At 34.9% G+C, this 13,934-nt stretch overlaps 1 protein-coding gene across 8 annotated transcripts in view; it reads right to left on the bottom strand.

The window, feature by feature from the left end:
* Positions 1 to 13,934, bottom strand: part of DLG1 (discs large MAGUK scaffold protein 1) — a 287,224-nt gene that overhangs the window by 110,982 nt on the left and 162,308 nt on the right. For all 8 annotated transcript variants that reach the window (XM_032629957.1, XM_032629959.1, XM_032629960.1 and 5 more), the window contains 5 exons: positions 13,665 to 13,715; positions 11,012 to 11,136; positions 8,817 to 8,986; positions 7,542 to 7,678; positions 3,422 to 3,566 (listed from right to left, as the gene is read on the bottom strand). In XM_032629957.1, coding sequence (XP_032485848.1) covers positions 3,422 to 3,566; positions 7,542 to 7,678; positions 8,817 to 8,986; positions 11,012 to 11,136; positions 13,665 to 13,715 — 628 coding nt within the window. The remainder of the gene's footprint in view (positions 1 to 3,421; positions 3,567 to 7,541; positions 7,679 to 8,816; positions 8,987 to 11,011; positions 11,137 to 13,664; positions 13,716 to 13,934) is intronic.

Raw genomic sequence — 13,934 nt, 5'->3', positions numbered from 1 at the left:
GAAGTACGGTGTACTGGAAACAATTATGTGCTATCAAAAGGACACAGCAAAAAAACAAACAAAAAAAAAGGAGATAGCATCTATACATCTCTTTCTGTAATCATACAAAAAGGAAAAAGTCTATAATGTCTATTAATAGTATAGAGCTTAGAAGTCCAGAGCCATCTTTGATTTTATACATTTGCAGTCTCTGATAGCAATTTCTTCCCATCCAATTCATATATAAGATACTCTTCTGCATTTGAGCCAAAGGATTTTCTACCAATGGCTCTTCTGAAGTCCAAAGTCTTTCTTGGGTGATATGTAAGAATATCTGTGATTTTCAAGGGAACCGGCATGTTGCCCTAAAGCAACAGACATGCATGTGAACCATTATAATCACTGGCCATTTAAAGTCTAGAGTTTACTGATTTTTTACTCAAATTTCTTTGCTGCATTATCAAGTTTGGCTGAAACAAACAAACAAACAAAAAAACCCAACTGGGCAAGAAATTCAGTCAACTGCTCAAGCCAGAAAATGTACCTTTTCCCTACCATATCCAGACTGTGCCTTTATTCAATGGACCTTTTCTGAAGGAGTCATTCTCACATGTAAGGCATAGTATCTCATACGGCAGGAACTAAAAATTAATGCTCCTGTCAAAGAAATGACTGCCCAAAGAATGATTAGTTAAAACAGTGCTATTTCCTATACCCCAAATCCTAAGTGAAAAGATTCCTCAGAGAAGTACAAAACAAGGGAGGCTAAATTATTGTCCTTAGATATCAAGATTAATGACCCAAACCCTCCAAAGTTTAGGAAAGAAGCCAAGTGGAAGAGCTTAAAGTAAAAGCAGGAAGAGAGCAGTGGCCAAATCAGAAGTTTAACAAGGCCTTCCACCTGAAGAAAATATAAAAGTGAAAAGATATATAAATGCAAAACCATGAGAATTTTAATATCATCAAAGAAACTATGTTCTCTATCAGATCCGATGAACTTTTTTTTTTTTTTTTTTTTTTCAGTAACAAACCTCCTTCTATTCCTGGGTACCATATTTTGGCTATTATCCATATGTGGATTACAGCTATGAGTGTGACCCCATCTGAGATTTATGGTCATAACTTAAACTACAATTCTATGCTTTTCTCCAGGCATGTTCTGCTTTTTAGGGAGCAGGAATGGATGAAGACAGCAGGTTGAACCAGGGTTGGGATTCTGCCAGTGAAGATAGAGAGGGCAAGAAAGTAGAAGATATATGCAATGAAGTGAATATCACGACAAACCAAGGAGGCTAAGTTAAAAAAAAGTAGACAAGTAGAAACACAAGGGGACAACCAAGTAATGGTGTCAAATGATTGAAGGTCAAAATGAGAATGAATTGTTAGAACAGGAGTAAATAAACTGATGGATGTAGTCAGAGAATGGGATGATTTAAATCAAGATTTTGGAGGCGGTGAAGGTACTGACGATGATAAGACCTAAATTATTGTCTTGGAACCAAGTACCTGAGTTGGAGTGGAGGGCAGGAAAGCTAGAAAGAAAGAGATCAACAAAGAAGCCAGGTTGTTGAATGAATCAGTGTGCATTTTGCCTGGACATCACTAAGAATGACAATGTGAATGTGTATCAAAGGACAATGGACCTGACACTAAAATCTTTAGTGACTAAAGCCAGATTGATGAGGAGGAAACTACATGACTAACAACATAAGGGACAGGCAGGTAAGTTGAATAGTCTGATGGCAAGGGCTTCACAAGAGCTGACAGGTAAAAATCATTTATGTAAGAAGTTTTCAAATACAAATGCTTTTTAAAACACACATAATAAGTTACTTATGAATTGCGTCTATAGTATGAGCATGGACTGTTAAGTGTACAACAAAATTCATAAGAAGAGAAACAGAACAGAAGTTGAACTAGCACGGTAAACTTCAACTTTTCCACAATATTCTATTAGTTCAATAACAGATGGAAAAAAAGGGACGAAATATTCTACATATGCCTATAGGGAAAACAATCATTATTTACTACTCTTTAGGACTAGCTCTGCCATTTTTTAAATGTCATATTATTTTATATAAAAAGAGATAATTCAATAAAAAGTAACATTTTTTCCAGTTCAACATATTTTTAAGAAGCAGCCTGGCTATTTGTATATTTGGCTATAATCAGGATGCCAACTCTCAATCTGTGGAATAACTGGGACCTAGCTGTCTTGAACAGATAAAGCAGCATAATAAATAATATTTAAATTGGTGAATAAAAGAGCTCATCATTGAATTTGCATCTCCTAATAACAAATAAAATACTTTATACCTTATATAAAGCTTCTGTGAAAGACCAAATATATGGAAGAACTTTAAACAGGTAGTAAAGTTCTTTTCTGACACAATGATGTATAAGACATCATCTCTGTCCATTAAAAAGACTGAATACTATTAAGAGAATAATTCAGCTGTACTTGAGTAATTAATGAATCAAAGAGCAGATAATGAAGATGCATCACTAGATGCATATATACATCACTAGTGTATATATACACTTTAAAATATAAGTTGTATTTAGCTTCTAATGATTAATGATTGTAGTGAACTTTTTGACATTTTAAAACTGGAAACATTGCCACTTACAAAATCACAAATATCTTTAAAATTCTACAATTTAAAAAAGGAAAACTTGGAAAAGCAGATTATAGAGTACATTTATGATCTTTATTACACATGGATGATTCTAGTATTGACTCAACATACCAAACAAATAAAACTTTCATTTTTCAAACAACATGAACACATTAATAATATATTTAAATCTCATCTCAGCTTGTACATTAAAAAAGAAAATCAAATAGGAAACTTAAAATTATATAAGTACTTTCATTACAGTTCATTTCTAGGCAATACAATTGTACTGTGCACAGAGTTAGGTAATGCACTAAGAGTTTGAAGTACAAAGATAATATCTGTGCTCACACAGTTGAGAGTATAGAAAAGTCCAAGTTTTACAAATATTTTAAGTTACTGTTTCTCAAAGTGCAGCCCATGAACCAGCAGCATCAGAAGCATCAGAACTGCCCTGCTTGTTAAAAGAATTGCTTGCTTGCTGAAGTATATTTCTGTGCTCCATCCAAAAATTATTAGAACAAAATAAGAAGCCACATTACTCGCAAATACCTTTGGTGACTGTTAGTTATATAAAAGTTTGAGAATCAATGCCTTAAATGTTAAAAGTAATTACTGCTATGAAATTACAGGTGAAAAGGCGAAAAAGCCATCTCCACTTATTATTATGAAGATTCTGACTTAAAATTGGTTTTTAAAATGATTAGGTTAAAATGATTTATAGTTCTTTTAAAAATGTTTGTATAATGTTTAAACTTTATATTGGGAATCTTCATTAAAATACATCACATCTAAGGAAACAAGATTTAAGCAAACAGACTTACAGTTGGTGATATCAGGTGGTGCATAGCCATCATTCATATACATACTTGTGGGTTTTGCCACTTTCAAAAAAACAAAATCAGATGTGTTCTTTAAGGCAGTTACTGCTTCTTCATGAGTAACTTCTTCTAAACACACGGTATTCACCTAAAAGAAAATCCCAAAAGTTTTACTTCTTCCTTCCCACTTGGAATGTCATTTTTTTCCCCTCTATTGCTCTGGGTATAATCTTCGGTACAATGTTGAATAGGAGTGGTAGTTTGTGTCTTTCTAGGACTTTGCCCACTTCATCTAAGTTACCTAAATGCGTTGGTATAGAGTTATTCATAAATAAAAGTATTCCCTTATGTTCTCTCTTTCATTCCTACTTTTAGAAATTTGAGTCATATTTTTTTTCCTGGTCAGTCTAGCTAAAGGTTTGTCAATGTTTTTTTTTTTTTGCTGTACACGGGCTTCTCACTGTTGTGGCCTCTCCCACTGCGGAGCACAGGCTCCGGACGCGCAGGATCAGTGGCCACGGCTCACGGGCCCAGCTGCTCCGCGGACCAGGGCACGAACCCGCGTCCCCTGCATCGGCAGGCGGACTCCCAACCACTGCACCACCAGGGAAGCCCAAGGTTTGTCAATTTTGTTGATCTTTTCTAAGATCCAAGTTTTGGTTTTGTTGATCTTCTCTACCAACATAGACAACATGGTTGTCCTATTTCCTATATTGTTAATTTCTGTTCTAATCCTTTCTCTTCTGCTAGCATTAGGTTTAGACTGCTCCTCTTTTTGGTAAACATTTTCTTTTAAAAAGAAATAAAACACTATAAATGTTTCTAGTGTTTTAAATTACAGTGCACTAAACAAATGTTCATTTTAGTATATTTTCCATTTCCCTAATACGTGACTTTATAATCGACTGCAGGAGACTTTTAAATGTTTTGACGAAAACTTCTAAAGGTCACAGAACAATCCTGACTTTCACCACTGATTACTAATAATGCGTCGCAGGATTTCAACTGCATGGTCATTTTTATGGTCCCACCCTACTGTGTACAGTGAGGACTTGCTGCATTTTGAAATACACAACTGTGGTATACTGTTCTTCTGATGGCCTGAAATGAGACATTAGTAACTGTGATGCAAAGAGAGGATTAATAAATGCCACACATTAGAGCTGTCTTCTTTGAAAAGTTAACTCTGGCATGTCCCTCTTGGAACCTGGCCACCACTTTGTGAGAAGCTCAAGTTAGCCATGTGGACAGCCCACTGGAGAACTGAATACCTGGCTAACAGCCCCAGTTGAGTTCCTAGATGACAGCCAAAACCAACCGGTCCACTATATGTGAGCCAACTTGGAGGTGGACCCCTGGCCCTAGTTGAGCCACCCCAGTAGACATTATATGGAATAAAGACAGGCTGCCCTGGCCAAACCTATCCAAATTGCAGAAGTGTAAGCAAATAAATAATTGTCATTTTAGCCACTAATTTTTGTTTTTTTCTTATGCAGCATTAGATAACTGATAAAAGAGCTGACAAGATTTGCTGAGGTGATTCAATGTGGAGTGGGAAAGAAAGAGAATGATCCTAAAGTTTTAGACTTGGGGAAATTAGAAGGATAAAGTTCCCGTTTAATGAGATGTGAAAATTATGCAAAGAGCAGAATTTTGGGGGGCAGGGTGGGGTGGGTTGCCGTGATTTGAAAGTTCATTTTTAGATACAGTTGTACTTCGGTATCTGTGGGGGAATGATTCTATAACCCCACTACCCCCATTACCCTCCTCGAGGATAAAAAAATTTGCAGATTCTCATGTTCCTTATGTAAAATGGCTTAGTATTTGCATATAAGCTATGCACACCCTCACCTTATACTTTAAACCATCTTTAGATCACTTATAATACCTAATATAATATAAATGCCATGTAAATTCAAGTTTTGCCGTTTGGGAACTTTCTGGAATTTTTTTCCACCAAATATTTTCGATCTTCAGTTGGTTGAATCCACAGATGTGGAACCCACGGATACAAAGAGCCAACTGTATATTATATTTGAGATGACTCTTGAGACACAGAGAAGGACACTGAAGTTCAGAAAACAATACTTATTACTATCATGTACAATAAGACCCAGTAAGTTATTTGACCACCTATCAAAGAGAGAAGAGAATGTGTTCAAGTATATGAGTCCTGGATCACTTCAATGTTTAGAAGTTAGGGAGAAGATGCACCGAAAAGGAGAATGAGAAGGAATGGCTGGTGAGCTAAGAGGAATAGCAAGATAGAGGGTGACTATCAGGCAAACTGGAAAGAGTGTTTTAAGAAGGAAGAAGGTATGTCAAATGCCTGATACATCAATTAAGGTGAGAATTAAGAATTGAATAATTTCAGTGGAATTATGGCAACAAAAGCCTCCCTAAACGGTAAATCAGCATGAATTTCTGGCTCCCTACCCCTAAAATTGATTTTGGAAGAAGGATAAAGAAGACACAGTATGTAAGAAATTAAAAATAAAAGTGAGAAACATAGTGGAGAACGAAGGTTGTTTGGAACTGGTGTGTGTTGGTGGGGGGGTGTATGCAATGATGAGGGAGTGTTGGTTGTAGCTTGAGGGAAAGAGTGGCAAGTCATAGCTGTGAGAGGATAAGTTAGAGAGAAGCAGTTGAAGGACAGTTCCTTCCTCCTCCCTATCATTAACTCAAAAATAATTAGTTGCTCTTCCTAGCATAACTATTAAAAAAGGGCAAATAAATAAATAGGAGATAGACCAAATCACCACTATACCAGACTTTGTTTGTATGCCTTTTCAGATTCACTTGAGCCTATGTGTCCACTAGGCTTTGGTTGCTTGGTTAGGGGAGAGTCCTAGCTACTGCTACTCTCATATTGTCCCCTACCATTATGAGCTCTTTCACTCAACCTTTTCTGGAGTAAAGGCTGGGCTTGGGTATGGCTGACGTGTTCCACATAGTGAGAGCTGTAACATATTAGAAGACCACATCTGACCTGTCTAGACCACGAGGCTCTAGCTCTTCTCACGACTTCTGGGTTCAGGGGAAGTGCTGTGCCAGAGTGTGGGAACTGGCTTTCTTAGCATTTGTCCAGGGGGGCTGGGTAACACAGTCGAGAAATCTAGGACAGTTAACCCCCGTGGGGTTACACTCTAACTAACAAGAGACAAGAGACTAAAAGGCGTCAGTAGATAAAATCCTTTCTTTTCCCTGGATGGCTGGATCTAAGGTTTAGCAGTTCCGCATTGCCTGCCTGGGAGACTGTCCTACATAACAAGCAATCAGCTACATTTTCTTATGATTTTATAGCCAGCTCAGAAACATAATACATTGTATTGGCTTTCCCTCATTCTCTGCCTCACTTTTCATTTTCACTCACTCTAGCTTCTCTGAAGTTATACCTCCCAATAATACCTTAGCAGAGTAGCTTTTCTTCAGGTTTTGTTTTTTGAGGGAACATGAACTAAGACAGTTATTGATGAAGATTGGATAAATAAATTGTGATACAGTCTACATTCCCAGAATAGAATATTATGAAGAGGGTAAATGAATAAATCTCAGCTCTAGGCAACAATATGGATAAGTCTCAGTAAAACAATATTGAGTGAGAAAAGTATTAAAAAAGACTATATACAGCACAATAGCCTTTAAAAATTTTCAAAACACACACTACTAAACAAAACATTTAGGAATATGTATGTGATTAAGCAATCTTTAAAAAACAAAGGAATGAGACACATAAGTTGTTGATATTCTAGTTCTTGGGTTGGGTAATGACTAGCAGTTTTTACTATACTATAAATAAAATAATTGATTAATTAATTAAAGTAAGAAAGGGAAAAACAAGGTCACACATGAACAAAGGATGATGATGTTATGAACCTAAGGATTACAACTAAACAATTCTGTGCATCCAAGCCCCTAAACAGAATGAAAGAAAAAGAGAGGGGAGCTAGTAGAGGAAATGGTAGTGGCAAATAAAGAATCATTTTTCAGGTTTTGACTAAAGCAAGACTAGTATTCACTCATGGAAATATCATTTAAACATTTTTGGCACGTAGAAACTCAGTCTGTCAGAAAAAAAAAGACATCAAAGTGATTTTTAAAACAATGGATTTCTTATACTCACTGCTAAAAGTTTATCTCCAATCTGAAGTTTACCATCTTTATGTGCTGCACCTCCTTCAATTATTTTGGTTACATAGATGCTATTATCCCCAGGAATATGTTGATTTCCAACACCTCCTGCAATGCTGAACCCAAGACCTGTATGGAAAACACTAGTTTTAGAATTTCACCAATATATGTAAACTTAAGTCCAAATGACTGAAAACTAGGTGATAATTTCACCAAACTAATGTTTTTTAAAACAGAATATTATCTATTTACCTATTTTAAAAATCCTAAGTATTTTGTAATCAGGGGCAATTACAAATATAGGTGCTCCTATAGTTACAAATGAGAACCTTTTTACCCCCAGGTTACTTTAAAAAAAAAAAAAAAAATTATTTATTTAATTGGCTGTGCCAGGTCTTAGTTGTGGCACACAGGATCCTTGTTGTGCTGTGCGGGATCTTTTAGCTGCGGCATGCAGGCTCCTTTAGTTGTGGCATACGGGATCTAGTTCCCTGACCAGGGATCGAACCCGGCCCCCTGCATTGGGAGCGTGGAGTCTTTAGCCGCTGGACCACCAGGGAAACCCCCCCCCCACCCCCACCCAGGTTACTTCTTAAAGTGTCTTTGTAAAATGCATTTGTTTATTAGTTCAAAGAGATGGTGTAAAATTGCTTAACTTTGGTTTCCATCATAATTGCACTTCTTACTAACACTTCCACAAGATTAAAACTGAGAAAAAAAAATTGGTGGTGGGCAGAACCAACAGCTTCAGAAATGCAGATGCTGCTTCTCTTTTCAATATTCTATGAATTAATTTTAAGTAAGGAGCTTCAATAATTCATAAATCCCATAGCTTTGACGCCAAACCTGTAGCTCTCTATGCATTTTTCCATGAAGCCACAAATTAGAATCAATATTTCCATTTATCCTCAATGCCATCCATGTTTTCAAAATTCAGATCACATCTTAACAGTCTTCACTGCAGATGTAACTACTGATGACATGTTCATAAATATTTTTTTCTCTTAGCCTGTGTATCTGCATTTTATGCACTTTGTAGATTAACGATTACAAGTTAATATCAACACTACACATGACTGCAAAATGTCTGCACAGTATGCTACTTAAGACAAAAATCAGTAGAAATAACACAGAAATTCTAAAAATTCACTAAGTTCTGTAGATTACCAGCATTGTTAATCTTAGAATGTATGTCATAAATAACTTCATAGTTACATTTCACTTAGAGATTTCTTAATAATTTGTCTTTGTTTGATTTATTTCATACCTTTAGGACCTTTAATGAGCTTTATTTCCATTATTTTTTCTGATACTGGTTTCCGTCTTTTTACGTACAAGCGTACAATAGATCCCGCTTCTTTCAATGCTTCAACTGCTTTGCTATGTGTCACATCACGAACGTCTACTTCATTTACTCGTAATATACAGTCATTGACCCTGAGGAAAAAAACATTAAAAATTAATATTAAAATTTTAATATCAATTTTTCTCTTTGCCAAGTTTCTTTTCTTGACAAGAGAATTATTTACTAGAATTATTTATAAGAAACTGCATGTTAAATTCCAATGTATCAAAAACTCATATAAATACAAACATTTCCCAAGGGCCAGCAAAGGAAACAGTGCAAATAATAGATTATACAAAAATATTAAATAATAACGACAGCTATAATTTTTTTTTTTTTTTTTGGCTGTGTCTGGGTCTTCATTGCTGCATGTGGGCTTTCTCTAGTTGCGGCGAATGGGGGCTACTCTTTGTTGCGGTGCATGGGCTGCTTATTGCGGTGGCGGTCTCTTGTTGGGGAGCACAGGTTCTAGGCACGCGGGCTTCAGCAGTTGCAGCACGTGGGCTCAGTAGTTGTGGAACACGGGCCTTAGAGGGCATAGGCTTTAGTAGTGGCCGTGCATGGGCTTAGCAGCTGTGGCTCGCGGGCTCTAGAGCACAGCCTCAGTAGTTGTGGCACACGGGCTCAGCTGCTCTGCAGCATGTGGGATCTTCCCAGACCAGGGAGCGAACCCGTGTCCCCTGCTTTGGCAGGCAGATTCCTAAACACTGTGCCACCAGGGAAGTCCCGACAGCTGTAATTTGTATGATTACGTATAGAAATTAAGATATTTTAGAAAAACAGCAAATATTTATTTAGCACTAACCACATGCTAGGAACTTCTTTTAGTGTTTTAACCCTTACAACAATCTGTAAGGTAGATACATATTTATATCCCCATTTTATAGACAGAAAAACTGAGGTACAAAGTTTAAATAACTTTCCCAAGGCCACCCTGACAATGACTAACAGAGCAGTGATTCAAACATAAAAAATCTGAGGCTCAGACTGAATAAGTAGCTTAAGGTCACAGCAGTAAAATTGGGATTAATTCATTGATTTACCAAAAAATAAACTAATCTCAGTTTCAACTGCATGGTATTCATGTAGAAAAAAAATAAGAAAACAAATTAAAAGATGGTCATCTCAAATTGGGCAGGGACGGGGAACAAAACAATTAAAACATTTAAAGTGATCATGATAAACTTCTATATCTAATTAACTTTTTTAGAGAAAAGAAATTCTATATCCAAAGACAGTGACACCTCAGAGTTAGTACTATAGGTATGTTCTCCCGTTAAACAAATGGAGCATACTAATTTTCACACATGAAGCACAAATAAAAGGCCAATAACAGAATCAGGAAGTAAATATTTATATTTACATGAAAGTCAAATTATTGATTTCATATTTAATTTCATTAATATACCACTTATCATATCCAGTGAGAAGTTTAGAAACTGAAAAGCTGTATAAGGCATGAACAGCCTTAAAATAAGATACTGTTTTTAACAGACCATATATAATCCTTAGTCCTAAAACTTTAGAAAACCATCACCATGTATAAAAAGCAACAAATAAGGCAACAAGAAAAGTGCCACAATCTATGGTCTAAGGAAACAACAAAGTATGCTAAAGATATTTTCTGAAATGGAACATTACATTTAAACAAAAGACCAATATTACTTACATTTATTCAATTTAGAAAATAGATTAATTTATTTAAAGTTTGCATAATCTTTACTACTCTTTGTGGTCTGGGATACCAACTCAGATATATATGATTCCCTGTACCTTAAATAAGCGTATACACGTTTCCCACTCAGAAAATAACACATTTTGTGAATGTATTTGAACATACAATGGGAAATCTATGACTTCTATAATTTGCTCAGAAATATTTAAACAGTCAAATTTATTATTCAAAATGCCTAACTTCTAAGATAAAACTGAATTCCTAATTGAAAAGAGGGAAAATGCTTAAAGCACAATTATCTCATTCATTCATTTGATATCTGAGCATCTACCTTATGTTAGTTATTATGATAGTGTTCATTTGTATTTATTCATTGTACAGTTTGCCTCAAGAAAAAGATACAAAGAGGATTTGGTATCACAACATAAAGTGCAAAACATACCGCAATCTTCCATCTTGGGCAGCTGCTCCCCCTGCAATTATTTTGGTAATGAAAATACTTGAGTCATCTCCAATGTGTGGGTTGTCTGTACCTCCTGCAATGCTGAAACCAAGCCCTGAATTTCCCTGGGGATAGAGGGGAAAAAAATTGACACTGAATAATAATCTTTATTGATAGGTTCCCGTCATTATAAGACCTAGAAACTGTACTAACATAGGGAACACACACATAAAGGCATATGTATAGGAAATATGATGATTTTAAATTAAGAAATATAAGGAAAGCTCTTTTTTCTCTATGAATTCAGAGGTATTACTGCTGAATATGTGAGGCTGATGATGTACTGAGTACTTCTGGACTCTGGTCTACGATTCCTTCTTTAAAATTATGTGCAGTTTGTCCTTGGAGAGGTTTCACTATTAGGTCTCTTTCTTTTAGACTGCATCTTGCTCATGTTTGGTAAGGCAAATTGCTCCCAAGAGAAAAACAATGAAGTGATCCTTCTGCTGCTGTTATTTCCGAGTAGGTAATACCAATATATTATTTCATCCTAAATTTTTAAAAAAGGGGCACTGGGTGGTGCTTTTCTTCTGCTAACTTTGCCATCAGCTTATTTTAAAATGACCAAATTGTATGAGCTAAGTAACACAGCCATCATCCTTGATGTGTTTAACCAAGACACCTGACCAGCAAAAGGCAGTTTTTAATACTGAAAGTCCAACTGGAGAACTTAACATTGGTGTACTTTCTTGACAGCAGTCAATTTTGCCAAAGTAGCATTACACTTCTTGCTTATTTTATTTACGTACTAGATTTTGGAATAATATTTTCTTTGAAGAAAGGGTTCTACTGCTACAAAAAGCAAAACTGATCTAAGCAAAGGTATTAAACGTTTATTTTTGCAAGAATGTTCTAACTTTGGTTTTCAGGCAGCTCAAATAAGTGGGTATATCTGGATCTATTACTAAACTGTTTGTATTAAATAGCTTAGAATTTCACTAGACTATGACATGTCCTAAAATTTTATTTTAATAAAAAAATTTTTTCAGTCTAAACTCTTCAAGAGTTACTAGAGTATCAATAATAGTATCAATAGGTTGTATGGGGCTACCAAGTTACTCAGGTATTCGAGTTCTCGTTTTTACTTGTTTTTTAAAAAATTGAGATATAATTACAAATAACTTTGTGTAAGTTTAAGGTATACAACATATTGATTTGATACATTTATATAGTACAATATGATTACCACCTTAGCTTTATTTAGCTAACACCTGTATGAGGTCACATAATTGCCATTTATTTTTTGTGGTGAGAACATTTAAGATCTAGTCTCTTAGCAATTCTGAAGATTATAATACAGTATTGTTGATTATATTCACCACCTGTGCATTAGATCTCTGGAACTTATTCATCTTCTAGTTGCAAGTTTTTATACTTTAACAACATCTCCCCAATTCCTGGTACATAAGCTCTTTAATCAATGAAAAATACAATGTACAGTTCTGACTAAATAGAGGAATTTAAAAGGTACTGGGAAAAAATGAAAAGATGAATAAGATAAAAAGTTAGGACTATATGTGAAGAAATCTCAATAAAGCTGGGAAAAAACCAACAAAATGCCACATTAAAATGTGTACAATACATTAATACTCTATTTACTTGTAAGACTCAGTCATCCATGCCACTTGAACAGGTGGGCCCAAATTCAGGTAAACAGGCAATAAAAATCTATTATCCCTCTGAAGTCTATTTTTATTCAGTTTATTCTGGCTTCAAACATAAACAAATCTAATTACCTAGGATTTTAAATATACAGACATTCAGTTACTTAGAAAATTCAGTTATGCAGAGCACTTCATTTCCCAAAAATGCTGGTCAGACAAGGTGGCTCTGCTAAAATACAGTATCAATTAAATGCAGATATTCTTAAGGGGAAAATACATCAAGAAAATTTACACATCTGAATTGTATCCTTAAATTATTTTCTGACTGGGGGAATGCATAAGAAGTTTTCAATAAGGTCTTTTCCATTAAATCTATGGTTTTTATCTTGCTGGGAAACAAAACTGATACAATGACCATATTACTAGGATATTAAATACTTATTTAAAATAAGTATTTTACTATGTGAAAGATAAATAATAAAATTAAAAACTGAGAAAAATCTGAGAAACTGTCAGTCTAGAGGAGCACAAGGAGACATCATAACTAAATGTAATGTGGTATTCCAGATGCGATCCTGGAAGAGAAAAACATAAAAAGTAAGGAAATCCAAATAAAGTAGACTTTAGTTAATAATAATATATCACTATTGGTTCATTAGTTGAAAAAAATGTATTCTAGTAATGAAAAGATGTTAATAATAGGTGAAACTGAGTCCAGGGTAAATGGAAACTCTCTGTACTACTTTTCTGTAAATCTAAAACTATGTTAAATAAAAAGTTTATTTAAAAAATAAAGGTTATTAAAGAAAAGCAACATGTTCTGAAAATGCCACAGCTAATTTTATACGTGGACTCATTAAAGAAACTAATATTATATGGTTCTGAAGGGTGATCTTCCTTGGATCCTATATGAAAGAGCAGTATATTTAAAGAGTTATTTAAAGCAACAGGTTTATGCATAAAAACTTAAGATAATTAATAGTTTTTACCCTTTCAAGTGTGATTTCTTCATATTCATAATCTGCATCAGTGCCATTAACCTAATGGGGGAAAAAAAAGAAGTAGCACAGAAATTTAGAGTGTGAAATTTAAAATAGCAAGACATAATTTTTGCATGATTTCTTAATAAAAACCTGTTAAATGTGATAATAATCAAATAATATAGCTTGATTTTAACAGTTTTAGGGAAGATTTTCAAGGAATGGAAGAATACAAATGTATTAATGAGTTGACACTCATGATATTGTGACTTTCACATA

This window comes from Phocoena sinus, chromosome 4 (assembly GCF_008692025.1).
Source record: "Phocoena sinus isolate mPhoSin1 chromosome 4, mPhoSin1.pri, whole genome shotgun sequence".
NCBI lineage: Eukaryota > Metazoa > Chordata > Mammalia > Artiodactyla > Phocoenidae > Phocoena > Phocoena sinus.
This window is presented reverse-complemented; position numbering and strand designations above follow the sequence as displayed.